Source organism: Trichomycterus rosablanca, chromosome 1 (genome assembly GCF_030014385.1).
Source record: "Trichomycterus rosablanca isolate fTriRos1 chromosome 1, fTriRos1.hap1, whole genome shotgun sequence".
NCBI classification, from domain to species: domain Eukaryota; kingdom Metazoa; phylum Chordata; class Actinopteri; order Siluriformes; family Trichomycteridae; genus Trichomycterus; species Trichomycterus rosablanca.
Window position 1 is genome coordinate 30,071,817 of NC_085988.1, and position 27,995 is coordinate 30,099,811.

Here is a 27,995-nt window from a genome sequence, read left to right on the forward strand (position 1 = left end):
AGAAGCAGAACTGGTATTTGCTCCTTTATGCTATGAGAAACAGGAGAAGCACTGCCAAAGCCCTACAAAACGACCTCCAGTGGACTACTGGTGTTCATGTTCCTGAAGGATTCTGGAGATGCCATGGTTAACGTTATGCTGCCTGTAACATCATTCAGAATGATTTGGTGGTGGGTAAGTGATGGTGTGGGGTGGCATATCCTTGGATAATCACACAAACCTTCACCTGATAGCCAATGGTACCCTAACTACTTTTGGGTTCAGGAATTAAATCCTTAAAGCCATAGTCAGACCTTATGCTGGTGCAGTGGGCCCTGAGTTCCTCCTGGTGCAAAACAGTGACTTGCCTCATGTAGTTACAGTGTGTAGGCATGACAGTTGTAGCCTAGTGGTTAAAGACCTGGACTAATAAGCAGAAGGTCACTGGTTCAAACCCCACCACTGCCAGGTTGCAAACTGTTGGGCCCTTGAGCAAAGCCCTTAACCCTCAATTGCTTAGACTGTAAGTTGCTAAAGAAAGCGTCTGCTAAATGCTGAAAATGTAAAAATTTAATGACAGAGACATTGATGGCATTGACTGTCCCTCATGTTTCCCAGACCTAAATCTAATTTAGAACCTCTGGGATGTTATGTATCAGTGCATCCAATGCTGCCAGGTAGTGCCACGGACTGTTCAGGAGCTCACTAGTGCCCTAATTCAGGTCTGGAAATTCAAGCAATTTGGATCAGCTTGTAATTTCCGTTTTTACTTTGATTTTTGGTGTGAATTTAAATCCAGGCCTCAGTGGGTTGAAGATGTTGGTTTCCATTGACCATCTTTTTGTTCTCAACAAATTACATCAGTAAACATTTTGAACTTAAATCTTCTGTTTATTAAAATCGGATGTGTGATATGTGTTTCCTTAATATACATGCAAAGACAACTATGGAGGAAATGAGCAAAAACAGTCTTGAACAGATGGTTTAGCAGACACACAGTGAAATTTATTTACTCTAATCCTTCAGTATAAATAAAAACTAAAATGTGTAAGACAGTCAGCAAATTTAGTGAAACGGATATGTCAACAGATATGCGAGGAAAGCTTTAAAAACAAGCGCTTGCTTTTCAGCCTGGAACTTAACAAGCAATATAAAATAAGATATGATAAATCAGATCTCATTTGAAATATGCTCCATCTCATTAGGCACAGTAGATCCTGTTATTTTACCATCAAGCATGAAGCAAAAATGTGGCCAATTAAGATTATTTATGTCGTACTGTCATTGATTTAAAGATTTAGATTATGAATGAGTTGTTTTCTATTACTAGAACTGAATGCTGCTGAATCACTGCATGCTGGTAGGTCGAGATTTTTTTTTGCCATGCTTGATAAAGACAGGCAAAGGAGGTCATGCAAAAATCTTCATGGTTAGTTTGCTAAGTTCCACATTAAATATTTAAAAGAATTAATTAAATGTAAAGTGTAATTAAAATAAGGAAATCTTATTATTAAATAAAGCTTTGTCACATTCATTGCCGTTTCTTAATAGTTAATACACTTAATACAACACAACTGCACTAAATCTTCCAGATACTCTCTTGTGGACTAGTGGAGGAAAGGGATAACCCTAGCAAAATTTTATTCTCTGTTCAAGTGAACCATTGGACTCATGTTTTTAATATTTCCTACTGGAGAATCCAAAGACAAACCAATTTTAGCTCCTTGCCAGAGACAGCCATTTTCCCCAATTATGCAATAGACCCTAGTGATTTTAGTACCTTTGGAGGACAAACAGCTTTAAATCATCACAGATCCCCCACCATAGAGTTGGTTAGTTTTCTTTAGAGCCACCTAAAAACCTTGAACGTTTAATGTCATCTGACCACAGATCCCAGATTTTTATGTCATGTTTTACACACTGGGCGGCATGGTGGCTAGCACTGTCGCCTCACAGCAAGAAGGTCCTGGGTTCGATCCCCAGACAGGGCGGTACGGGTCCTTTCTGTGTGGAGTTTGCATGTTCTCCCCGTGTCTGCGTAGGTTTTCTCCCAGTCCATGAACATGCAGTCAGGTTAATTGTGGACACTGAATTGCCCTATAGGTGAATGGGTGTGTGTATGTGTGTGTGTGTCTGCCCTGTGGTGTTACTGTGTGCCTTGCGCCCATTGAAAAACTGGGAGAGGCTCCAGCACCCCCCTGCGACCCTAATTGGTTAAGAAAGTGAGTAAGTGTTTTACACACTTTGATTACATTCATGACAGTTACTGGTTACACAAGATTCATCAGTTCACAAGTTTAATATCAAACACAGTCATGGACAATTTAGTGTCTCCAATTCACCTTACTTGCATGTCTTTGGACTGTGGGAGGAAACCGGAGCTCCCGGAGGAAACCCAAGCAGACACGGGGAGAACATGCAAACTCCACACAGAAAGGATCCGGACCTCCCAGCCTGGGGATTGATCCCAGGACCTTCTTGCTGTGAGGCGACAGTGCTACCCACTGAGCCACCGTGCTGCCCCAAAGTCTTAGTAGCATTTAGTATAAATGTGGGGACTTGGTAATCTCAAAATTCTGCTGCAGTTCTCCAGTTGTAATCCTGGGTGAGGATTCTGTCGTATTAACTATTTAATTACAAATTAATAATGAATGATTCTGACCTATTTTTTGTAGATGAATGTTATTTTCTTAAAAACTTTAATTCTTGGATTTTAACAACAAATTTAAGACAAATTTATGTAAGATAAAATTAAATAATCACATAGGCATTCATGGCATGATACTATACTTAAAATGATAAAATGAGGCTTAAAAGCATGGTGGCTTTGGTTTGTTCTGCCATGATTCACACAGTTTTACTAGCAGAAAATTCAATGCTGCTGAAGAGTTATTGGAAATTGATATGATATTTGTTATCATTTTTGAGAACCAGGCCAAGCTCTAGCACAATTGCTGCCCTAAGCGAGCTTTACTGCATCAATCACAACAATGCAAAACCTCACTTAGCCAAGACCAGGCTTCTAAATAAAAAAAATAAAGCTCAGTTTGCTAATATTTGCTGAGATTTTTAAGAGCTTAACATAAATAACACACTACTAATAACAACGATGCACAGCGTTACTGATGCCAAAACTACTATATTGCCAAAAAGCTTAAGTGAATCAGCAAGTCAGTTGCATGCCTGATCTATGACTTCACCTGTGAAAGTATTACTTAAGAAATTGTAAATAGCTCTAAAATCTATTGAATACATTCACATGCTTTATTTATATATCCTGACACTAATATCTAACACACAAGTGCTAAATGTTTTAAACACACAAAAATGATAAGTTACAATATAATTTCAAAATAAGCAAACAATTACCGTCACTCCTGATCAAGATTAGTAAAAAGGGTTATAGGAAATTCACTATTTGGCAAATTAGCTTAATCTGAAAAAAAGAGAAAAATCCAACCTTTAACTGAAGTAAATTTATCCAGAGGAAAAAATCTTTCATTAAGAAATAATTAGTTTTACATAATCATTTTAATGATTATTGGCAGCCATGCATTTAATTAAATGGCACTCACTTATGACACATATGTCTTCTCCTACATAAAGTTGGAGAATACAGCACAGGGAATTTGAGACCACTCTATCTTACAGAATCTTTCCAGATTGTTCAAGGTCCTAGGTCCTCTTTTATGCACTCTCCTCTCTCCTCTTTAGCTCATACCACTGAGTTAGGGTTTAGATGGGAATAAGATGGCCTAGGCAGATGCTTGATTTTGTGTTCTCTAAACAATTTTTCTGTTGATCTGTACATATGTTTAGATCATTGTCCTTGTGGAAGTTCCAGTGATGACCCATTTAAGTTTTTGGGCATTTTTGATGAGTCTATGATGGCATGTACACTAAGAGGTTTCCATGGTTTTTGGAATCCATGGAACCTTTGGAACCTCCATCATGCTTAAAGGTAGGCATTATTTTTTTTTTTGTTTAGCATAGTCATTCTTTTTATGCCAAGTTTGTCACAGTTCCACTTAAAAAAAATGTTTTTTATTTATGCATTTTCTCCCCTTTTCTCCCTTTTAGCACGTCCAATTACCCGATTGTGTCATGCTTCCTCTCCACCAATGCCGATCCCTGCTCTGATTGAGGAGAATGAAGCTAACCCACGCCCCCTCCGACACATGGGCAGCAGCTGTATGCATCTTATCACCTACACTTTGATGAGTGCAGTGCAGCTCAGTGTTGTGTACGGAGAGACACACCCTGAGAGCACTCTTTTCTCATCTCTGCCAGCAGAGGTCGTAATTGCATTAGTTATGAGAGAGAGACCCTATCCGGCATAATCCCACCCATATCTGAACAACAGGCCAATCGTTGTTCATGTGGCCTCTCAGCCTTAGCCGGCAGGCAGAGCTGAGATTCGATACGGTGTATTCGAGATCCCAGCTCTGATTCCAGCGTGTGTTTTTACCGCTGCACCACCTGAGCGGCCGTCACAGTTCCACTTGATTTAGACTTATAATGATTGTCCTAACTGTGGACATTTTCAGGAGAGTATGTATTTTTAATTATTCAGTGACTTCTGAAAGTCAACACTCGGACTAGGAGGATTTGACCTTCGTGTCACCTCATATACATACTCCAGTGGAACAGGAAGTCATGAAAAAATGCTTAATTTACATTTTGTTTCTAAGGGGTGTCAATAACTGTGTCATATGTGGTGTAGTTATTTATTTATTGATTAGGATTTTAACGTCATGTTTTACTCTCTGGTTACATTTATGACAGAAATGGTAGTTACTCGTTACACAAGATTCACAAGTTTAATGTCAAACACAGTTGTGGACAATTTTGTATCTCCAATTCACCTCACTTGCATTTGTGGGGAGGAAACCAGAGCTCCCAGAGGAAACCCACACAACCCAGACCGCCCCACCTGGGGATTGAACCCAGGACCTTCTTACTGTGAGGCGACAGTGCTACCCACTGTGCCGCCCACTGATTTTCTTGGAATAAATTTTGTAAATGTTTTTTCGGTGTAAGATTGAACCAGTTCACTGAATAGTAAAAGACATAGTGCTATCTGAAGGAAGGAAATGCTTACTATTGTGAGGTATATACGAGTAAATATGTATCTGTATCGTGCAAGCTTTATTAATGCTTGTGATGTGATATGTGATTTAATAATGCATATGTGATATGACAGCTTACTAGCATGTGACAAGCAGTAATGACATAACATATTATGAAGATGTTAACATTACACAGTTATAATACCTGTCATGCCTGTTATTTTTAAGGTCATCAATTTATAACCGAGCATAATTGGCATGATAGTTCTATGACATGCTTATGTCAGTATCAGTAACATTTCAAGTAAAATGTTACCAAACTTTTCATATGTGTAATACTAAAGCGGTATTTTATCATTGTGTACAAATTTTATTTTGCATTGTAAGACAGTGGCACTAAACTTGATACTTCCCAGGGTAAATATAGTTTTTATGCAATATTTTGTCACACATGTAAGCCCTATTTAACTCTTAAGCCAAGCTTAATTTCACAGTTATGTATACAGTGTGAATGTAGATGTGCATAATATAGTATGAAATGCTTGTTATGTGTGTGCAGTGTCATTTCTTGGTCTAGCTACCACAAATCTTAAAGAAAAAAATTTTTATAAACGTCCTATGACATAAATTTGTAACTTATAATAAAAATTGTGAAAAGGGTGACCTAGACATGACTGGGCAATGCGGCACTCAGGACACTGCCAGAGGAAATAATAAACCCATCCCAACCAAACACATCCAAAGCCAACCCCTTTCTTCCCACACACACACACACACACACACACACACACACACACACACACACACAATGTTGCTTTGGAGTCACCTTCAGCTAAACAATATCATAAACACCACCAACACATTTAACAGGGAGAGAAATAACGAGAGAGAGAGAGAGAGAGAGATAGGGAGAGAGAGGAGAGAAAATGCAAGACTCCTTAGACAAAAATGGACAAAAACACTGAAAGCATGCATCAGTGGGGTTTACTGCCCCAGCCATCAGGGGCTATGATAAAAGAGTGGTTGTAGGTACACACCAGCATTAACAGCCTTAAAATTCCAATTTTCCACTGTCTGAACAATACATTTCCATCAGTGATCTACAATCTACAAAGTAAATTATACTGCGCACATGGGGACACACATACATCTCCATCTAAAACCATGACAGCCACAGAAACATTATATTACAGATTTGATCTCTGATATGTTTTATTATCTCATTACCACTTTTCAATATAAAAGGGCAGACTATTATTGTTCTATAAAAGCTTATAATGGAGAATAATGACTACTAATATTATGAGATCATAATCCTAAGCTGTAATGACATGTCTAACTCAGATGAACAGTGCCATACCTTTTTAGCTCATATAACTAATCGATTTTACATATCACTTTACATTTTTTACTTCAAAAATCTGCACTGATATTCAAAATGTCAAAAATCTGCACTGTTTATTTAAAATGTCAACATTTAACAGTGCCAGACAGTTCAGATGAAAATAAACCATACAGTCCTTAATGTATGTAAATCAAATAAAAATTCATTTTATTTGAAAACTTTTTAAAGGTTAAGTAGAAACTGCAGCATAAGCCACAGATGTATTGAGCGTGCCATGTGTTCAAATTTAGCCAAGCAAAAAATAGATAATGTAAATAAATGAAGAGATTACTATTGGAAGTAACACTGGGGATACACATAGCCACATGATAGAGAAACACATTTTTTACTAAGAATTTATCTACTCTCTCCAAACTGATGTTTCTTCCATTGGTAGCCAAAAACTGTATTTATAGCATATCTGTTTTAAAATAAGTTGTTTATCAGTGTGTGTTTTGTGTTTCGTAGCACTGAGTTAGAAAGAGAGAAGTCTCTTATCCCCCATAATTTAACATAACGAGATAGACTTTATTGTCATTGTAGTTATACAACAAATCTTTGTTTGGCTCTTGGTGAGACCAGCATCAACATAAAATAAGATACATTTATAGGAAACATTGTGTATTTACATGGTGATATGATCATATTATATATACTATACACCAATCAGCCATAACATTAAAACCACCTCATTGTTTCTACACTTACTGTCCTTGTTATCATCTCCACTTATCATATAGAAACACTTTGTAGTTCTACAATTACTGACTGTAGTCCATCTGTTTCTCTACATATTTTGTTAGCCCCTTTTCATACTGTTCTTCAATGGTCAGGACTCTCCCAGGACCACCACATAGCAGGTATTATTTAGGTGGTGGATAATTCTCAGCACTGCAGTGACACTGACATGGTGGTGGTGTGTTAGTGTGTGTTATGAGTGGATCAGACACAGCAGCGCTGCTGGAGTTTTTAAGTACCATGTCCATTCACTGTCCACTCTATTAAACACTCCTACCTAGTTGGTCCACCTTGTAGATGTAAAGTCAGACACGATCACTCATCTATTGCTGCTGTTTGAGTTGGTCATCTTCTAGACCTTCATCAGTGGTCAGAGGACGCTGCCCACGGGGCGCTGTTGGCTGAATATTTTTGGTTGGTGGACTATTCTCAGTCCAGCAGTGACAGTGAGGTGTTTAAAAACTCCAGCAGCATTGCTGTGTCTTATCCACTCATACCAGCACAACACACACTAACACACCACCACCATGTCAGTGTCACTGCAGTACTGAGAATGATCCACCACCCAAATAATACCTACTCTGTGGTGGTCCTGTGGGGGTCCTGACCATTGAAGAACAGCATGAAAGGGAGCAAACAAAGCATGCAGAGAAACAGATGGACTACAGTCAGTAATTGTAGTTTGTGATGTAGTGTGGATCGGTGTGTATTATAGTGCAAAACAGAACTGTGTAACCGGTATCACAGCAGAAAAAAAGTATAATAATTGCACAATTTGTATTGTTTTTATTTACAGAATGTAAAGTGATCTGTGCATTTAATATCAGCTTGGGGAAGGCGGGGTACAAGGCAGGTTGGTTTGCTGTTTTTAGCAGCTATGAACATGTTAATGTATGTGTCTGAGGGGGGGTGTAGAGAAGATGTAATGAAGGCTACAGGTTACATACATATGCAGGCAATATAAAATTGTTTAAATTTTGTTTAAAAACCCAATGGGTCAGTAAACATTCAAACATACAAATAAAAGGAGTGTGCAGGACATGGTTACATGTCACTAAGCTGACCATACTTGGTAATGAAAAGCAAATCTTAACTCTTTTATGTGTCCCATTGTCAGTGGGAGTAACCCTGTGGATACATTTGCACCAGTTGGGGAATAATGAATCTAAGACTTCATTTTTAGTTTTACTCAGAATGTATCTACTACTAATCCTCTTCTACCTGCTGTTTATTTCAGATCTTAGATCTATCATATTAAGAGCACATCTGTTTTGAAATGCAGCATGTTAAGTGGTCAGTCTCTAATCTATGATAGTTTACAGAAGTGAGATAAAATCCTTGTATAATTTCCTGTTTTGATTCAGAAAATATAATAACCTGACATTATTATATTTTGCTTACTGCAGTAGGATATGTTTGTAAATCAAATAAAATGTTTTGGTTGTTTTAAAAACCCCATTTGGCTAGTAAATCAAAGAAAAAAGCTTTCAAATTCGACTAAGCTAATAAAACCTTTAGTTTGAAAAGCTGACACGTTTATCATGTTTAAAAAAAACTAGAAAGGTGCATTTCCTTAGGAAAATGCGAGTGTGTTGGAGCTCTGATTTTAAAATTTAGATTAACTGTTGTTTTTAATTGCTGTTGTAGTTTTTTTTTATGCATTTTCTCCTTTTTTCTCCCGATTTTTTAGCGAGTCCAATTTTTACCCAATTGCATTATGCTTCCTCTCTACTGATGCTGACCCCCGCCCCTGACATACGTCCCCTCCGATACATGAGCAGTAGCCACACTGCATTTTTTCACCCGCACCAGCCAAGTTCATATGCAAATCAGCCGTGTGCACGGAGAGCCACACCCTGATCAGCATTATTCCTCTACTCTGTGCAGACGCCATCAACCAGCCAGCAGAGGTCGTAATTACATCAGTTATGAGATCACTAACTGGCTTACTAACCCTGTATGAACAACAGCCAAACGTTGTTTATATAGCCGCCCAGCCCAGCCGGATGGCAGAGCTGAGATTCGATACGATGTATTCGAAATCCCAGCTCTGGTGTGCTAGTGTATTTTACCGCTGCACCACCTGAGCGGCTGGTAGCCATGTTTGTTGATTTGCTACAATGGACACAGTGGAAATCATAAAACTGTTAGCTCAGAGAAAGTACAGTAAGTGTTCATTTGTAAACACTTCTATTGCAGTTACAACATTTATTAGCTATAGCACCTATTACTTAAAGAACTTTGATGAGTGAATCACAAGTCTGGGTCTTGTTGATCTACTTGAAGAGGACAGGTATCAAGGCTCTTTGCTGTCATTTTGTCAGTGTCTACTAGCTGTACTGATTTATCTTCAGCTAGATATATTTATGTTCTGAATACATGAATACATTTTTGTGATGGATATGCAAATGACTATTTTTAGTAAATGTGTTAAATATGTATTTAATTTGTAACTTTTAATAAAGAAGTGCATGCATAATACAAAGCATTCACAAATAATTAAGTATATTAAAGCAATCGAGTTCATCAACAGAAATGTGTCAAGGTCTGAATTCATACTTGAAGGTTTTTAATTGAACAGAACAGAGGAAAACCAGGTGGAACAGATGCTCTAAATGGGCATTTAAGCATTTAAGAATCTAATCAGCCCAAGGCAAGGCATGGCATAAATACCAGAAGGCAACAGCCTAACCAAAATGCCGAAGCCGCAATATAATATTTTACTGTGTTACTGAAAGCTAATGGCGCGACAAAATCCGCCAATTAGAGGTAGAGAACGGTGAACAAAGAGGCCACCGTCATCCCAGACAAACACAACACCACTGCATGTGTTCAAGTTACCTCCAGCACCATGAGTCACATTATTTTTACTTAATATTCAGTAGCCAAATGGGCTTATTTCACTGCTTTTTACACTTGCTAATTAGGAATCTATGTAGCCAAAAACACATAAATTATAACACACATGCACTTTTAATCATGTTTAAATAAAATGTCCAGAATATTTTTTTCAGTGGACTTAAATGGAACAATCCTTGCATTCTGTTATATCTATTTACTTATATACTAGTAAGGACATTAACAATTATTATAGTCGCCCCTTGCTACTAATATTATGGCTTGGATAGTTGCCCCACAAAATGTTGGGGCTTGGACTACTATTTATATTCAGCAAAACATATAATAATTGTTTCAGAAAGAAGATGTAGGGTCTGTTCGAAAACCTAGTGAGCTGCCTTGCTGTCTACTGCCTACCCAGGCAGCTGCCTAAGTAGAGAGGATTCTAATAAGTCATCGACTTATTCTGACACACTATTTAGACAGCGATCACGTCACCGCAGTTTTCACTTACTAAGCTAACACAGTTAGCTCAGGCCATTCAAACCAATTGGTTGAGATGGCACAATCCGCTAGCATGCCAGTTAACATCTCCCTCCGTGTACTGAAAATGGTTGAACTGTCACTGACAAGCCTGAATTTGCAAATAAATGCCATTTAAGCTTGTATACGAATTATCAATAAATGAGAATTTAATTAGGGTGGCACAGTGGATCGGTGGGTAGCATTGTCGCCTCACAGCAAGAAGGTCCTGGGTTCGATCCCCAGGTGGAGCGGTCCGAGTCCTTTCTGTGCGGAGTTTGCATGTTCTCCCCGTGTCTGCGTGGGTTTCCTCTGGGAGCTCCGGTTTCCTCCCACAGTCCACAAACATGCAGTCAGGTTAACTGGAGACACTGAACTGCTCTATAGGTGAATGGGTGTTACTGTGTGCCTTGCGCCCACTGAAAAGCTGGGATAGGCTCCAGCACCCCCCCGCAACCCTAATTGGATAAGCGGTTAAGAAAGTGAGTGAGAGTGAGTGGGAATTTATTTACATTTGAAAAGAACTTTGAATTTGTCTGCCATATTTGTAATTTTTTGTGAGAAAAGTTGTGCCGCACTTAATGCTGGGATTGCCTTCACCAGTAAGGAAGCATCGGATGCTCACTCGTTATTTAGTCAGATTATCACTTCGACATAAGGTACCTAATAAAGCAGCATTTTAAAGTATCTAACAGTCTACTTCTGAGGAGAGTGCGTAGGATGATGTAAAATGCTATGTAGAGAGCTCACTAGGTTTTCAAACACACCCGTAGTGTGTCTGAATAAAATCAAATCCAGGTACATCATTTTTCCATTTTATACTACGCACACATTAGTTGTTGTTGTTGTGTGTGTGTGTGTATAATGTGTGTTACAGGTAGTGAATGGGCATACACCGATTATGACAACCACATTATGACCACCTTCCTAATATTGTGTTGGTCCCCCTTTTGCTTCCAAAACAGCCCTGACCCATCGAGGCATGGACTCCACTAGACACCTGAAGGTGTGCTGTGGTATCTGGCACCAAGATGTCAGCAGCAGATCCTTTAACTCCTGTAAGTTGTGAGGTGGGGCCTCCATGGATCGGACATGTTTGTCCAGCACATCCCACAGATGATCTGGGGAATTTAGAGGCCAAGTCAACACCTCAAACTCGTTGTTGTGCTCCTCAAACCATTCCTGAACCATTTTTGCTTTGTGGCAGGGTGCATTATCCTGCTGAAAGAGGCCACAGCCATCAGGGAATACTGTTTCCATGAAAGGGTGTACATGGTCTGCAACAATGCTTAGGTAGGTGGTACGTGTCAAAATAACATCCACATGGATGGCAGAACTCAAGGTTTTTCCAGCAGAACATTGCCCAAAGCATCACACTGCCTCCGCCGGCTTGCCTTCTTCCCATAGTGCATCCTGGTGCCATGTGTTCCCCAGGTAAGCAACGCACACACACCCGTCCATCCACATGATTTAAAAGAAAATGTGATTTATCAGACCAGGCCACCTTTTTCCACTGCTCTGTGATTCAGTTCCGATGCTCCCGTGCCCATTGTTGGCGCTTTGGGCAGTGGGCAGATATCAGCATGGGCACCCTGACTGGTCTGCAGCTATGCAGCCCCATACGCAACAAACTGCGAAGCACTGTGTATTGTGACACCTTTCTATCAGAACCAGCATTAACCAACATTGACTGTTGGATCGGACCACACGGGCCAGCCTTCGCTCCCCATGTGCATCAATGAGCCTTGGCCGTCCATGACTCTGTCGGTGGTTTACCACTGTTCCTTCCTTGGACCACTTTTGATGGATACTGATCACTGCAGACCGGGAACACCCCACAAGAGCTGCAGTTTTGGAGATGCTCTGACCCAGTCGTCTAGCCATCACAATTTGGCCCTTGTCAAACTCGCTCAAATCCTCACGCTTGCCCATTTTTCCTGCTTCTAACACATCAACTTTGAGGATAAAATGTTCACTTGCTGCCTAATATATCCCACCCACTAACAGGTGCCATGATCAAGAGATAATCAGTGTTATTCACTTCAACTGTCAGTGGTCATAATGTTATGCCTGGTCGGTGTATGTGTGTGAATATGTCTAGATGACATGTCAGTTAATACTGGATTTGTGTCTAAATGAAGCGTGACTTAATGGCAGAAGGGAAATGACCAGTCTGTCAGGATAGCTGTGGTGACAGACTGTTTTAAAGCTGTGCCACTGTATGTGTGGTACTGTCAATATGGATGGATAAAGTGTGTGTGTGTTCGTGTAAGTGTGCTTGTACAATGAATTAATGAAGGACTGGTGAAGACTTGGTGTCATCTTGGTGGTATGTGGCAGTTTTGTCATCCTCATGTGACAGGTATATGGCAACGTGCGTGTGTGTATGTGATGGCAGGTCTCATCACTCACTTAGCTTCCAGGGCGAGAGCGATAATTCCGGCAGCCAGAGGAGCTGAAGCAGACGTTCCAGTATGTGAGTCTGTGCATTTTCTTCTCAGATCTGTTGTTACCTACACACACACACACAAACACACACACACACAACACTGAGCAATTACAAATCATCCAAGTCAACAGAAACATCCATAAATAACAAATCAAACCCAGAACAGCTGGAGGCGACAGACTGGCTGGCTGACACAAGTGACAGCACTGGCATCAGGGATGGCTTCTTTCGTTCACTCAGTCACTACTGCTAGGAGCTAGAACTGGCCTGATAATAAATAAAAATGCACCCTTATCATTACAGCTGACTCGGCATGACATTAATTAGGGCCTCTGAGACCTGGGGCAGGCCTGGCATTCTCCTAATGTTTGAGATATAACATGGTTTAGCCCTGGGCACCACACCACCAGAACCTACAGTCAGTGCCAAAGACACACAAAATGAAAAGAGGAGGGGTGAGAGGAGTCACAAAGTCGGCTGTTCCTTGTGCTGAACTGGTCTCTGCCGAGAGCCCTACAGCTAATGGCAGAGATTGCTAGGTGAAACCATGACCAAGGTCAGTCCACCAGCAATATGCTTCTCTACCAGGAAAAAAACTAAAAGGAAGACAAAACATGAGCCAAAAAAGCAACTCTGAATCAATTTGTTGAACAGATTTAGCAAAAGATCTGCTGGTTGCTCAACAGCATCCAAGAACGAGTACAGCAAGTAAAAAGAGGTCTCCTAAGTTCCTTAGCAAGAGAGAATGCACACCGCCTGACTACCTTACCAACTGACTTAAACCAGTGGCTCAGCACCGCACTGGCCTCCAGACAGAATGAAAAATAGGTAAGTAAATAATGAATACATGAGAAACAGGACACAAAGACATTTGGAGTCTGAACTGTGTGTAGTAAAGAAAGTAATTAAAAACAGTTTGATTTAAGATTTTATGGAAGTCAGCTGCTCAGGTGGCGCAGCGGTAAAGTACGCTAGCTCACCAGAGTTGGGGTTTCGAATACATCGTATTGAATCTCAGCTCTGCCTTTCCGACTAGGCTGGGCGGCAGTGTGAACAACGATTGGCTGTTGTTCTTAGGGGTAAGAAAGTCAGATCATAGGTCCTCATAACTGGTGCGACTGCGGCCCCTGCTGGCTGACTGATGGCACCTGCAAAGGGCTGAGGAATAATGCTGATGGGGGTGTGGCCCTCCGTGCACAGTGCCCGTCAAGTGTATGAACTTGACTCGTGCAGGTGAAAAATGCACAATCTGTACTGACTGTGCGTACCGGAGGGGGCGTATGTCAGTTGAGAGGCGTCTTTAGTCAGCGGTGAAGGGTCGAATCAGTATAGAGGACACATTCAGGGTAATTGGACACGACTAGATTAGGGGAGAAAAATTGGGGAGAAAAAAGAGGAAAAAAAAAAAAAAAAAAAAAAAAAGTCATGAACTTATGACACCTGGACCTGGACTACGATACGTACTGACGTATTAGCAACAAATACTGTTATCCAAACAATGCTCACTTCACAATAGTGTCTCCCAATCCATTATTAGGCATGGTAATGAGCGATAAAAACCTTCCAGCTTATGTCATCTCTTTCTAGAAATATGCATTTATAAAGTTAAGGGACAGTGGTAGCCTAGTGGGTAGAGCTATCAACTGAAAGGCTGACAGCTCTGCCATGCAGCCACTATTGGGCCCTTGAACAAGGCCCTTAACCCTCTCTGCTCCAGGGGCGCCGTATGATGGCAGACCCTGCGCTCTGACCCCTGGCTACAAACAAGCTGGGATAGGCGAAAAAAGAATTTGTTGTACTGTACGTCTGTATATGTACATACTGTATGTACAGGGTGGGCCATTTATATGGATAAAATGGGAATGGTTGGTGATATTAACTTCCTGTTTGTGGCACATTAGTATATGGGAGGGGGAAAACTTTTCAAGATGGGTGGTGACCATGGCGGCCATTTTGAAGTCGGCCATTTTGGATCCAACTTTAGTTTTTTCAATGGGAAGAGGGTCATGTGACACATCAAAATTATTGAGAATTTCACAAGAAAAACAATGGTGTGCTTGGTTTTAACGTAACTTTATTCTTTCATGAGTTATTTACAAGTTTCTGACCACTTATAAAATGTGTTCAAAGTGCTGCCCATTGTGTTGGATTGTCAATGTCTTCACACACTGATAGCAACACCACATAAGAAATGCTAGCACAGGCTTCCAGTATCCGTAGTTTCAGGTGCTGCACATCTCGTATCTTCACAGCATAGACAATTGCCTTCAGATGACCCCAAAGATAAAAGTCTAAGGGGTCAGATCGGGAGACCTTGGGGGCCATTCAACTGGCCCACGACGACCAATCCACTTTCCAGGAAACTGTTCATCTAGGAATGCTCGGACCTGACACCCATAATGTGGTGGTGCACCATCTTGCTGGAAAAACTCAGGGAACGTGCCAGCTTCAGTGCATAAAGAGGGAAACACATCATCATGTAGTAATTTCAAATATCCAGTGGCCTTGAGGTTTCCATTGATGAAGAATGGCCCCACTATCTTTGTACCCCATATACCACACCATACCATCAATTTTTGTGTTCCAACAGTCTTGGAGGGATCTATCCAATGTGGGTTAGTGTCAGACCAATAGCGGTGGTTTTGTTTGTTAACTTCACCATTCACATAAAAGTTTGCCTCATCACTGAACAAAATGTTCTGTGTAAACTGAGGGTCCTGTTCCAATTTTTGTTTTGCCCATTCTGCAAATTCAGTGCGCCGATCTGGGTCATCCTCGTTGAGATGCTGCAGCAGCTGGAGTTTGTAAGGGTGCCATTTGTGAGTAGCTAATATCTGCCGAAGGGATGGTCGACTGATGCCACTCTCCAGTGACATGCGGCGAGTGCTACGCTGTGGGCTCTTGCTGAATGAAGCTAGGACAGCCACTGATGTTTCTTCATTAGTGACAGTTTTCATGCGTCCACATTTTGGCAAATCCAACACTGAACCAGTTTCACGAAACTTGGCAAGCAGTTTGCTAACTGTAGCATGGGAGATGGGTGGTCTCGTAGGGTGTCTTGCATTGAAATCTGCTGCAATGACCCAGGTACTGCGTTCACCAGACATCAACACAATTTCTATCCGCTCCTCACGTGTTAACCTCTGCGACATGTCAATGGCTGTAAACAAAGAGAAGCTTGTAAATAACTCATGAAAGAATAAAGTTACATTAAAACCAAGCACACCATTGTTTTTCTTGTGAAATTCTCAATAAGTTTGATGTGTCACATGACCCTCTTCCCATTGAAAAAACTAAAGTTGGATCAAAAATGGCCGACTTCAAAATGGCCGCCATGGTCACCACCCATCTTGAAAAGTTTTCCCCCTCCCATATACTAATGTGCCACAAACAGGAAGTTAATATCACCAACCATTCCCATTTTATTTAGGTGTATCCATATAAATGGCCCACCCCGTATATACTGTATATACAAGGGCAGTTGTAGCCTAGTGGTTAAGGTACTGGACTAGTAATCGAAAGGTCGCTGGTTCAAGCCCACCACTGCCAGGTTGCCACTGTTGGGCCCTTGAGCAAGGCCCTTAACCCTCAATTGCTTAGACAACATACTGTCGCAGTACTGTAAGTCGCTTTAGATAAAAGCGTCTACTAAATGCAGAAAATGTAACTGTAAAATATGACAAATAACGACATTCTTCTTAAGCACATGCTTCAGCTCTTTCTTTCTAAATCCCTCTCTTATATATATATATTTATTTTACTTGTTTACATCTCCTCTTAGCATCAATGATTGTAACTACTTGAGGCATGAAGAGGTAGAACAATTACTGCCTGCAATCCCATAACACGGTTCTACTGCTTTTTCTTTTTTTCCCCATTGCATCCAGGCACCCATCTCTCACACACAGACAATTTTGTCTGTTAAGCGTGACCAGGATGACTAACAACTGCCTTTTAGCAACAAATCCTGTTATCCAAACAACGCTCACTTCACAGTAGCGTCTCCCAATCCATTAAATCATTAATGGTGAGAACATGGCCCCAGTGCTTCCCCCCGAAACATAATTCCAGTCATGACTCAAATTAGAAAACAGATTAGAGACTCTGGTCTTGATTTAGATGTAAGGATGACCCATGTTTCACTTGGATTTTAGGGTATGTGACTTGACTACACTGGTGCACATTTACATGCATGAACATGAATTTAAAGACCAACACACATCACATTCACAGCCAGGAATAAATACAATTCTAATTAAACCCCGCCCTATACTGGTCAGTGTGCTTCTATTTAATCCTGAACTAGTATTAGAACTGACACCATAACAAAATGGACAGGCCAAAAGGGAGAGCAAAAAGCTCTCAATGTCAAATATGCTAAAATACATGCTCAACGTTTCCAAACAAACCGTTTGTGGCCGACTGCTTCTCCTGTGCAGACGACAAATGAGTGAGAGAGAGAAAACGAGCAAGCATAAGGCTCATCTCCACAATCCACAATTGCTCTCACTGGCATATATAATTACTGGCAAATCAGGCAGAATTAGGCTATTGTCCCTGAGGCATGAGAGTGTGGAGAGTACCTCAACAAGTAGCATGAAAGGTTTAAAAAGCTTATCAGACAGCATTGTTGAAACTGTGAAGACTCCCCAAAAACGTAATGTGCTTTGAGCTTAGGCTTAGAGGATTTAATTAACTTTAAGGGCTGCGTCTAAATTAGCTGTAAATCGGTGTAGCATGACTGAAACCAGACTCTTGTGTCAGACTAGAGCTTCCTACTAAATGTATACTATACTGATATTACACATGGTAATGAGCGGTAAAAACCTTCCAGCCTATGTTATCACTTTCTAGAAATATGCATTTATAAAGTGATTAAGCACATGCTTCAGCTCTTTCTAAATCTCTCTCTTATATATACATACATACTTGTTTACCTCTCCTCTAAGAATCAATGATTTTAACTACTTGAAGCATAAAATGGTAGAACAATTACTGACTGCAATCCCATAATATGGGATTCTACTGCCTTTTTTCCTTTTTGTTCTGCTGTTGCATCCAGGCACCCATCTCTCACACACAGACAATTTTGTCTGTTAAGCATGACCAGGATGGTGGCATATCAAACTGCTATGCCACTGCTATCTCAGTGCATATCTATGTAGAATCTAAACATTTTAATATCAGACTGATAAACCAATAAACTAACATTTCATGCACTCCTAAAGGCACCACAAAACACATAAAAAGTCAGTTAAACACGACTGAATCTGGTTTATGAACATCTGAAACAATTGTTGCAAAAATCACACATGAACTTTCCCATTATGGACCATTTTTATATTCCATTTATTCTTTGTTTATGACCAGTTTAAGAATATCTACAAACCTAATTTCTGGAGCATTTTGTAAAATGCAATAAAATTAAGAATATGTGATTTGTTTTATCTCCTAAACCATTATTTAACGGGAGGTACACCTGTCATTGCACTCACAGTGCCGATCCCAAGCCTAGGGTTGCATCAGTAAGGGTATCCAGTGTGAAAACTGTGCCAAATTGGCATGCGAACCAGATCCGTTGTGGCAAACCCCTAAAATGAGCTAAAAGAAAAAAAAATAGACTAGATGTTAAAGGATTTCAATTTTTTTTTTTCTGTAAATAATCAATTGAAAAAGACAAGTTACATCGCACCAGCAACTGAACCTGTCAAATAGTCATTATTTATTAAATGATTGATTGTCTGATTGACTTCTAATGATAAAAGATTTATGACTGGTTATGTCCATAAAATCCTTATATGGACTTACTGTTAAATTATGAATAAGTAATGCTCTTAGAAACTAAATATGCATTATATTTGTAAATATAATTAATGTAGCATGCCGAAATGAATCTGTGTTTTATGTGGATAGCGTTTGTCAATTGAGCATGTGAATACGCTCCAGTTTACACATTTTACCATTTTCCTAACTGATTTGCAGTGAACATTAATGCATGCATACAAATAGAGGCTCTCATGATTGCCCCAATTACATAAATATTAGCAGAGCACAGATCACATATTTTGGCTGTGAATCTCTTTGACTGCACCTCCAATAATACTGACACTATTTTGACAGATTAAGTCATAGAGAGGTAAGTAGTACCCAGTTCTGAACACACAAAATTTAGGCTAAATACTTATAAATAAATATTTAGAGAGTATTATAGTTTGAATGTTCTGCTTTTAACAAAAATATAATAATATACAGTGGGGCCAAAAAGTATTTAGTCAGCCACTGATTGTGCAGGTTCTCCTACTTAGAAAGATGAGAGAGGTCTGTAATTTTCATCATAGGTACACTTCAACTATGAGAGACAAAATGAGAGAAAAAAATTCAGGAAATCACATTGTAGGATTTTTAAAGAATTTATTTGTAAATTATGGTGGAAAATAAGTATTTGGTCAATAATAAACAAGCAAGATTTCTGGCTCTCACAGACCTGTAACTTCTTCTTTAAGAAGCTCTTCTGTCCTCCACTCGTTACCTGTATTAATGGCACCTGTTTGACCTCGTTATCTGTATAAAAGACACCTGTCCACAGCCTCAAACAGTCAGACTCCAAACTCAACCATGGCCAAGACCAAAGAGCTGTCGAAGGACACCAAGAAGGAAAATTGTAGACCTGCACCAGGCTGGGAAGAGTGAATCTACAATAGGCAAGCAGGTTGGTGTGAATAAATCAACTGTGGGAGCAATTGTAAGAAAATGGAAGACATACAAGACCATTGATAATCTCCCTCGATCTGGGGCCCCACGCAAGATCTCATTCCGTGGGGTCAAAATGATCATGAGAACGGTGAGCAAAAATCCCAGAACTACACGGAGGGACCTGATGAATGACCTGCAGAGAGCTGGGACCAAAGTAACAAAGGCTACCATCAGTAACACACTATGCCGAGAGGGACTGAAATCCTGCAGTGCCAGGCGTGTCCCCCTGCTTAAGCCAGTACATGTCCAGGCCCGTCTGAAGTTTGCCAGAGAGCATATGGATGATCCAGAAGAGGATTGGGAGAATATCATGTGGTCAGATGAAACCAAAATGGAACTTTTTCGTGTTTGGAGGAAGAAGAATGCTGAGTTGCATCCCAAGAACACCATACCTACTGTAAAGCATGGGGGTGGAAACATCATGCTTTGGGGCTGTTTTTCTGCAAAGGGGACAGGACGACTGATCCGTGTTAAGGGAAGAATGAACAGGGTCTTGTATCGTGAGATTTTAAGCCAAAACCTCCTTCCATCAGTGAGAGCATTGAAGATGGAACGTGGCTGGGTCTTCCAGCATGACAATGATCCCAAACACACCACTCGGGCAACGAAGGAGTGGCTCCGTAAAAAGCATTTGAAGGTCCTGGAGTGGCCTAGCCAGTCTCCAGACCTCAACCCCATAGAAAATTTGTGGAGGGAGTTGAAAGTCCGTGTTGCCCAGCGACAGCCCCAAAACATCACTGCTCTAGAGGAGATCTGCATGGAGGAATGGGCCAAAATACCAGCTACAGTGTGTGCAAACCTGGTGAAGACTTACAGGAAACGTTTCACCTCTGTCATTGCCGAAAAAGGTTATGTTACAAAGTATTGAGTTGAACTTTTGTTATTGACCAAATACTTATTTTCCACCATAATTTACAAATAAATTCTTTAAAAATCCTACAATGTGATTTCCTGGATTTTTTTCTCTCATTTTGTCTCTCATAGTTGAAGTGTACCTATGATGAAAATTACAGACCTCTCTCATCTTTCTAAGTAGGAGAACTTGCACAATCAGTGGCTGACTAAATACTTTTTGGCCCCACTGTATAATAATTTATAATAATTATTAAAATCTACAAAGTGGCTGAAGCCTGGATGGCCACATAAATTACTGAAACTGGCCACATATGTTTGAATCTGCCAGCCCTATAATCAATAACTGGCTGTTTTAAGTTAGACTCTGAAGTTTATTTACTTGTTTATTTATCAGGATTTTAACATCATGTTTTACACTTTGGTTACATTCATGACAGAAACGGTAGTTACTCGTTACACAAGATTCATCAGTTTACAAGTTTAATGTCAAACACAGTCATCTCCAATTCACCTCACTTGCATGTCTTTGGACTGTGGGAGGAAACCGGAGCTCCTGGAGGAAACCTACACAGACACGGGGAGAACATGCAAACTCCACACAGAAAGGACCTGAACCCAGGACCTTCTTGCTTTGAGGTGACAGTGCTACCCACTGAGCCACCGTGCCGCCCTGACTCATAAAAAGTGCAACCTATAGTACCCCAGTACGTTTTTTTTCACCCTCAAAATTATGTGATCTCAATCCATAAGCTCCAATTACACTTGGAGATACTGTCATCAATAGCATGCATGCATGCACATATATTGGAAATAATTTTCATTTTGACATGCAGTCTCTTGCACCACAGAATGGACCAGCTGTTACCTAGCATCTGTCCATTAAACAATGGCACACTTACTGCAACAGCATGTGAAGGCTAGCATCTGTTCCTAACTCAGACAGTATCAGATCATTGTAGAGGTGTGACAGGAATAGACATTAATAGGGATGTAGAAGTATGTTTACATACATGTCTGTGCAATTTCAACAAAACTGGTACGGCATTCAGGTGGTGCCGTCTTTGAAGCTAGCCCACCACCAAGATCTGAGTTCCATTCTCAGCAATGCTATCGACCAGCCGTACATAACTGGCTATGTCTGAGGGAGAGGGGAGGGGGTCAAAGCCTTGCTATGGGTTGGTGCCATGTTCAGGGTAATCATGCCTTTTTCCCAGTGTTTCCTGGTTAAGAAGACCTGCCACAACCAGGCAAAAAAAAACTGTTATAAAGTAATGGCCTTTGATTTAATTTGTGATTTAATTGTAGTGAACACTGATGTCTGGGAAGGAGCCCAGCAGCAGCTCTGTGTGTCTGTAGGTGTGTATGTGTGTGTGTTTGAATGTGAGTAAGTGAGACAGTCAGTGAGGCGGATTGATGCACAGCGCACAATAGACACAACAGAGTGAAAAGACATGCTTCGGCAAAGCTATGCCCATCAGAGACATGGTGTCAAGAGCACTGTTTATTAAAAACTACCTGTACTTTTTATAAGCATGAAAGGAAATGGATTTGCTATCTGCTTACCATTAAAGAACCCGAAAACCTTTTGATATTTCTTTCCAGCTGTGAAAATCTGGTATTGTCAGGTATTTGATAATATATAATTTAATTTAATACAGGGGTTTGCTGTCTGATATGGTTCACTATAAATATCATAAATAAGCACATACAGTGATACAAAGAGAATATTCAGGTATTGCTTTTAATATATTTATTTCCAGCATTTATTTTCAAGCTGAGCTTGGAGTTTGTCATCCAGTCTGAGTTTGAGAGGATCTGCCATAAAGAATACGATAAACTGATAAACTCTAGGAGTACAAAGCTTGCAGAGACAAATCCAGGAGGACTTACAGCTCTAAATGCTGTCAAATGGTCGTTTATAACGTATTGAATATAGTCTGAACACTGTCATAAATAAAAGAGTTCAGCTTTAAATGTTTAATGAATTTTTGAAAAACTGAAAAATGTATTTCCACTTCATCATTATGGATAATTATGTGTGGACTGATGGGTAAAAATGTGAGATATATCCACACAAAATGAAATCCACAACACAAAAAAGTATGCAAAAAAGTCAAGGGGTCTGAATACTTTCTAAATCCATGTTATACTTCAATTAAAGTAGCACACCAAGTCTTTTGAATCTTGACAAGGTGAAACAATACTGTGGTTGAAAAGCCATGAAAACAAAGACAGAGAAGTAATAACTGAAAGAAGAAACAAACAAATAAGACTGAGGAAACACACAGAAATAGGGCAAAATAATAAAAAAGACAGACAACCTTATCACTGGAGCTAAAACACTGCACTCCATGCAATCAGAAAACATAGAAAAACACAGGTACAGACTCAAGCTAAAAACTATAAAAGTGTTTGGGAGCAACTTCGCCTGCCACTTAGTCCACTGGTGAGAAAAGAACCTGTCCATGACAGCTACAAAACCAAAAAGCTGCCATTGTCCAGGAATAAGTTAAAAGAAAACAGACGGTTTTTATGCTATTTAAAGCACTGTCTCCAGGTATAACGAGTAATGTTTTATTAGGAGCAGAGAATGCTTTAAAGTGCAATTCAAAAGGCCGCTCAGGTGGTGCAGCGGTAAAAACACATGCTGGAACCAGAGCTGGGATCTCAAATACATCGTATCGAATCTCAGCTCTGCCTGTTGGCTAAGGCTGAGCGGCCACATGAACAACGATTGGCCTGTTGTTCAGATATGGGCGGGACTAAGCCAGATGGGTCTCTCTCATGACTGGTGCAATTACGACCTCTGCTGGCTGACTTGATAGCGCCTGCACAGAGATGAGAAAAGAGTGCTCTGAGGGTGTGTCTCTCCGTACACAACGCTGAGCTGCACTGCACTCGTCAAAAGGGTAGGTGATAAGATGCATACGGCATGCTGCCCACGTGTCGGAGGGGGCGTGGGTAAGCTTCGTACTCCTCAATCAGAGCAGGGATCGGCATTGGTGGAGAGGAAGCATGACGCAATCGGGAAATTGGACACGCTAAAAGGGGAGAAAATGCATAAATAAAATATAAAATAGTTCAGTTCAAAGAAGACTACCATTTCCATCTGTCTGTGCCTCCAACCCTCTGCTGGCCAGCGTGGGTAGGGCAGATGGCCAGATAGGCACTGAAAGAGTGAAAATATTCAGACCCCACAAATAATATTTCAATGCAAAGTCATTGTTGGCAATAACAGCATCTATAGATCTGCTTTTTGCAGCATTATGGTTAGGGTTGTCTTATATTTCCCAAGGAAATATAAGACACAAAAGTCCTGTGCTCCCAATTTAGATGTGCATCTCTGTGTTTTTTACAGTTTTGCTGTGGTGTGGTAGATTGTTTACTGCTGAACTGTTTATTTTCCTGCTGCTTTTGGGTCATCATTTTCAAGTGACTTCTCTCTAACCTTCCTTATCATTAATCAGAAAGCACTTTGAGAAATCTTGTTTGGTGTACCTGTCCAGAGACAATTTGTGGTACCATAAACCTGCTGATTACTGAAATGAATGAATTATGTGTTTGCTATGGCTCCACAACTTGTTTAGGAAGTGTTTAGGAGAGTTAAAGAGTTTGCATGTACTCCCTGTGTCTGCGTGGGTTTCCCCTGGGAGCTCCAGTTTCCAAAGACGTTTAAGTGAGGTAAAGTGGAGATACTAAATTTGTCCATGACTGTATTTGACATTAAACTTGTGAACTGATGAATCTTGTGTAATAAGTAATTACCTGCCCTGTCATGAATGTAACCAAAGTGTGTAAACCATGACGTTAAATTCCTAATAAATAAATAGGAGGGTTAAAAAAACTTCTTTATGATTACCATAGTTGCTACTTGCATTAATCTTTCCAAACAATGGCAGCATCTTTTTATTGAATTCAAATTGTCGATATCAATCTCAAGGCTTCCCAGTATGTTCTTTAAAACCAGAGCCAAAAAATTTGCGGTATGTTTTGTCTGTTTTGGAAAATCCAACAAAAGAGTTTAAGGTCATCTTTTAAAACTCTGTAACTTGCTCAGACCCAGTAGTGCAAAAATGATTTCATAACACACTCAGTCCAATATTTCACTTTTAACTTGACCTGACACTAGTAATGAGTTCATACTGAAATGAATGAATTATGTGTTTGCTATGGCTCCACAACTTGTTTAGGAAGTGTTTAGGAGAGTTAAAGAGTTTGCATGTACTCCCTGTGTCTGCGTGGGTTTCCCCTGGGAGCTCCAGTTTCCAAAGACGTTTAAGTGAGGTAAAGTGGAGATACTAAATTTGTCCATGACTGTATTTGACATTAAACTTGTGAACTGATGAATCTTGTGTAATAAGTAATTACCTGCCCTGTCATGAATGTAACCAAAGTGTGTAAACCATGACGTTAAATTCCTAATAAATAAATAGGAGGGTTAAAAAAACTTCTTTATGATTACCATAGTTGCTACTTGCATTAATCTTTCCAAACAATGGCAGCATCTTTTTATTGAATTCAAATTGTCGATATCAATCTCAAGGCTTCCCAGTATGTTCTTTAAAACCAGAGCCAAAAAATTTGCGGTATGTTTTGTCTGTTTTGGAAAATCCAACAAAAGAGTTTAAGGTCATCTTTTAAAACTCTGTAACTTGCTCAGACCCAGTAGTGCAAAAATGATTTCATAACACACTCAGTCCAATATTTCACTTTTAACTTGACCTGACACTAGTAATGAGTTCATTTTGGTATTCGCTATGAACAAAGCTAAATGACTTCTCTTGCTTCTTGTACAGCTGGTCAATTAAGGGGCTATGAGATGCTCTTTAAGTCTACTAACTCCAAAAGACTTCTCTGATTATCTGACTCATTCAATTCACCATGACTGCAAAGGGCAATATCAAAGCGAGAACAAAATAATAAAAAACCCTCATCATTTCCTCAGGTATTGTCTGTTTTCAGCAATATTCCTTGCATATTCACAGCTCATGTGCGATTTCACTCTCCATTTCACGTTCCTTTAGGGTTTTGGCATTTTTTTCCTCAAAATTGTTGTTGAGTTTTTTTGCCACTCTGACCCTGTGCTTACTCATATAGGGTTTTAGACCCTGATGTCTGTAAAGCTACATTAGGACAATTGTCTACTGTAAAACTGCTACACAAGAAATATTTATATTGACATGTCTTGACAACTAGCTCGTATTGAGTGGTAGAAGGATGCCAAAGTACCTGGCAAAACCTCATACAGGCACAGAGAGAACATTTTAACTCCACACAGACAGTTATTGGAGAGTACAAGGGTATGTCGAGCTGGAAAGCACCAACATTACCCACTTCTGAGCATGACTACTTAAATCTTGAATTTTTTATGTAAACCACTTACAGTGCTATGGAAACATACACTACATACACTTCACTAATCACGTGAGTCATTGTATTGTGTATGTGTGTGAATGAATAGCTGTAGGTGTAGTGTGAGTATGCAGTACTCACGATCTGCTTTTCGTTGAGATTGCCGCTGCTGTAGGTGGTTGCAAGGGTGGATGAGCAGGCCTCGCTGTACCATGGCACGGTGCCATACTGAGTGGTGCTGCTAATAGACAGAGTGTAGATGCTGTTGGTGTAGCCATCACAGTTACAGCTGTCTTTCTCTCGGCCACCGTTACCAGAAGCCCACACGAAAATAGAGCCGAGGCCTCCTCGACCCTATACAACACACACATGCATTGTATTTTGTAAATGTCCATTCAAACAATTCATATATGATTTAAAAAGTTGGAAGAGGTGCAAACATTGTGCTTGTAATAAAAGCAGCATCCAGAAACTACTTAATACTTTATAAACAAGGCTGAGTTGAGTATAGAATAAAATCTCCCTTTTTTTTTTTTTTTTTACTATTTCTCTCACTTTTTTCCCCCAATTTTATCCCCCAGTCTAGTCGTGTCCAATTTACCCTGAATGCATCCTCTACACTGACTCGACCCCTCACGGCACGCATAGTCAGTACGGATTGTGCATTTTTCACCTGCACGAGTCGAGTTCATACACTTGACGGGCACTGTGCATGGAGGGTCACACCCCCATCAGCGTTATTCGTCAGCCCTGTGCAGGCGCGATCAGTCAGCCAGCAGGGCCCGCAGTTGCACCAGTTATGAGGACCTATGATCCGACTTTCTTACCCTCTAACCCTGAACAACAGCCGATCGTTGTTCATGCGGCCGCCCAACCCAGTCGGAGAGGCAGAGCTGAGCATCGATACGATGTATTCGAAACCCCAACTCTGGTGAGCTAGCATACTTTACCGCTGTGCCACCTGAGCGGCCGAATAAAATCTCCCTTTTACAGGGCGTAATATTATTAAAATACTCATGAAAGGGAACACTTAAATAACTTTGACCTTTGATCCTTTAGAATGCACTGATAGATAACACCACATCCGCTCTGGAATATTTTAATAAATTGTTGTTTGTGACCACTATTTACCACTGCATCTATAAATGCAAGTTAGGATTGTACTTTGCACGCTGTACTGTCCACAAACATCAGCGATTTATCCAGGCATAAAGTGACAATGCCTGGTCCACAGCTGAATGTGAATTGTGGTCTGATGAGTCAACCTTTCTGACATTTGTTTATGCAACAAAGAAGAAAATGACCTGCCTGCATTCCAAAAATGACTCTCACTAAAAACATGCTGTGCATATGCAAGTAACAGTCACATACTGTTGCATTGCTGAAGACTGATAAAAAAAACTGTATGTTCATGTTTAAAATGCATTTAAATGCGTTTTTTTTTTTGCATTATTACATGTTGTTAATAGGTGATTCTAACTAATTCTAATGTTGCAAGCACCAATTATGGATCAAGCATTCATTAGAAACAAGAATTCATTAGAAACAAACAAACATGCAAACAAAAAGCAATAGATAAAATAAGCTAAAACATTACATAGCATTATATATCATGTGTTTTAGGACAGGTCAGAAAGAATTTTAAAAATCAGTATTTTCTTTTTTAGCATTTTAATTTTTTGGTGTTGGGTTTGTAGTTTGAAGTACTTTAATATTTCTAATTCCCAGGAACTATCTGCTTTCTATGTTCCAAACCACATATAACTGTATTAAATAATATGTCAAATGACTTTACCACCCATGTGTTGTTTGTAATCTATTAGACAATAGGGCCAGTGATAGCTCAGTGGTTAAGGTACTGGACTAGTAAACAGAAGGTTGCCGGTTCAAGCCCCGCCACCACCAAGTTGCCACTGTTGGGTCCCTGAGCAAGGCCCTTAACCCTCAATTGCTCATCGTGTTCTGCTCATTGTGTAAGTCGCTTTGGATAAAAGCGTCTGCTAAATGCTGAAAATGTAAAATGTAAATGTAGACAACACCACCTGCATTCAGTAGT

At 40.1% G+C, this 27,995-nt stretch overlaps 1 protein-coding gene across 3 annotated transcripts in view; it reads right to left on the minus strand.

Annotated features, from left to right (window-relative positions):
• The window catches only part of furinb (furin (paired basic amino acid cleaving enzyme) b), a 195,222-nt gene that overhangs the window by 21,739 nt on the left and 145,488 nt on the right, over positions 1 to 27,995 (minus strand). For all 3 annotated transcript variants that reach the window (XM_062991282.1, XM_062991274.1, XM_062991264.1), the window contains 2 exons: positions 26,081 to 26,293; positions 12,943 to 13,043 (listed from right to left, as the gene is read on the minus strand). In XM_062991282.1, coding sequence (XP_062847352.1) covers positions 12,943 to 13,043; positions 26,081 to 26,293 — 314 coding nt within the window. The remainder of the gene's footprint in view (positions 1 to 12,942; positions 13,044 to 26,080; positions 26,294 to 27,995) is intronic.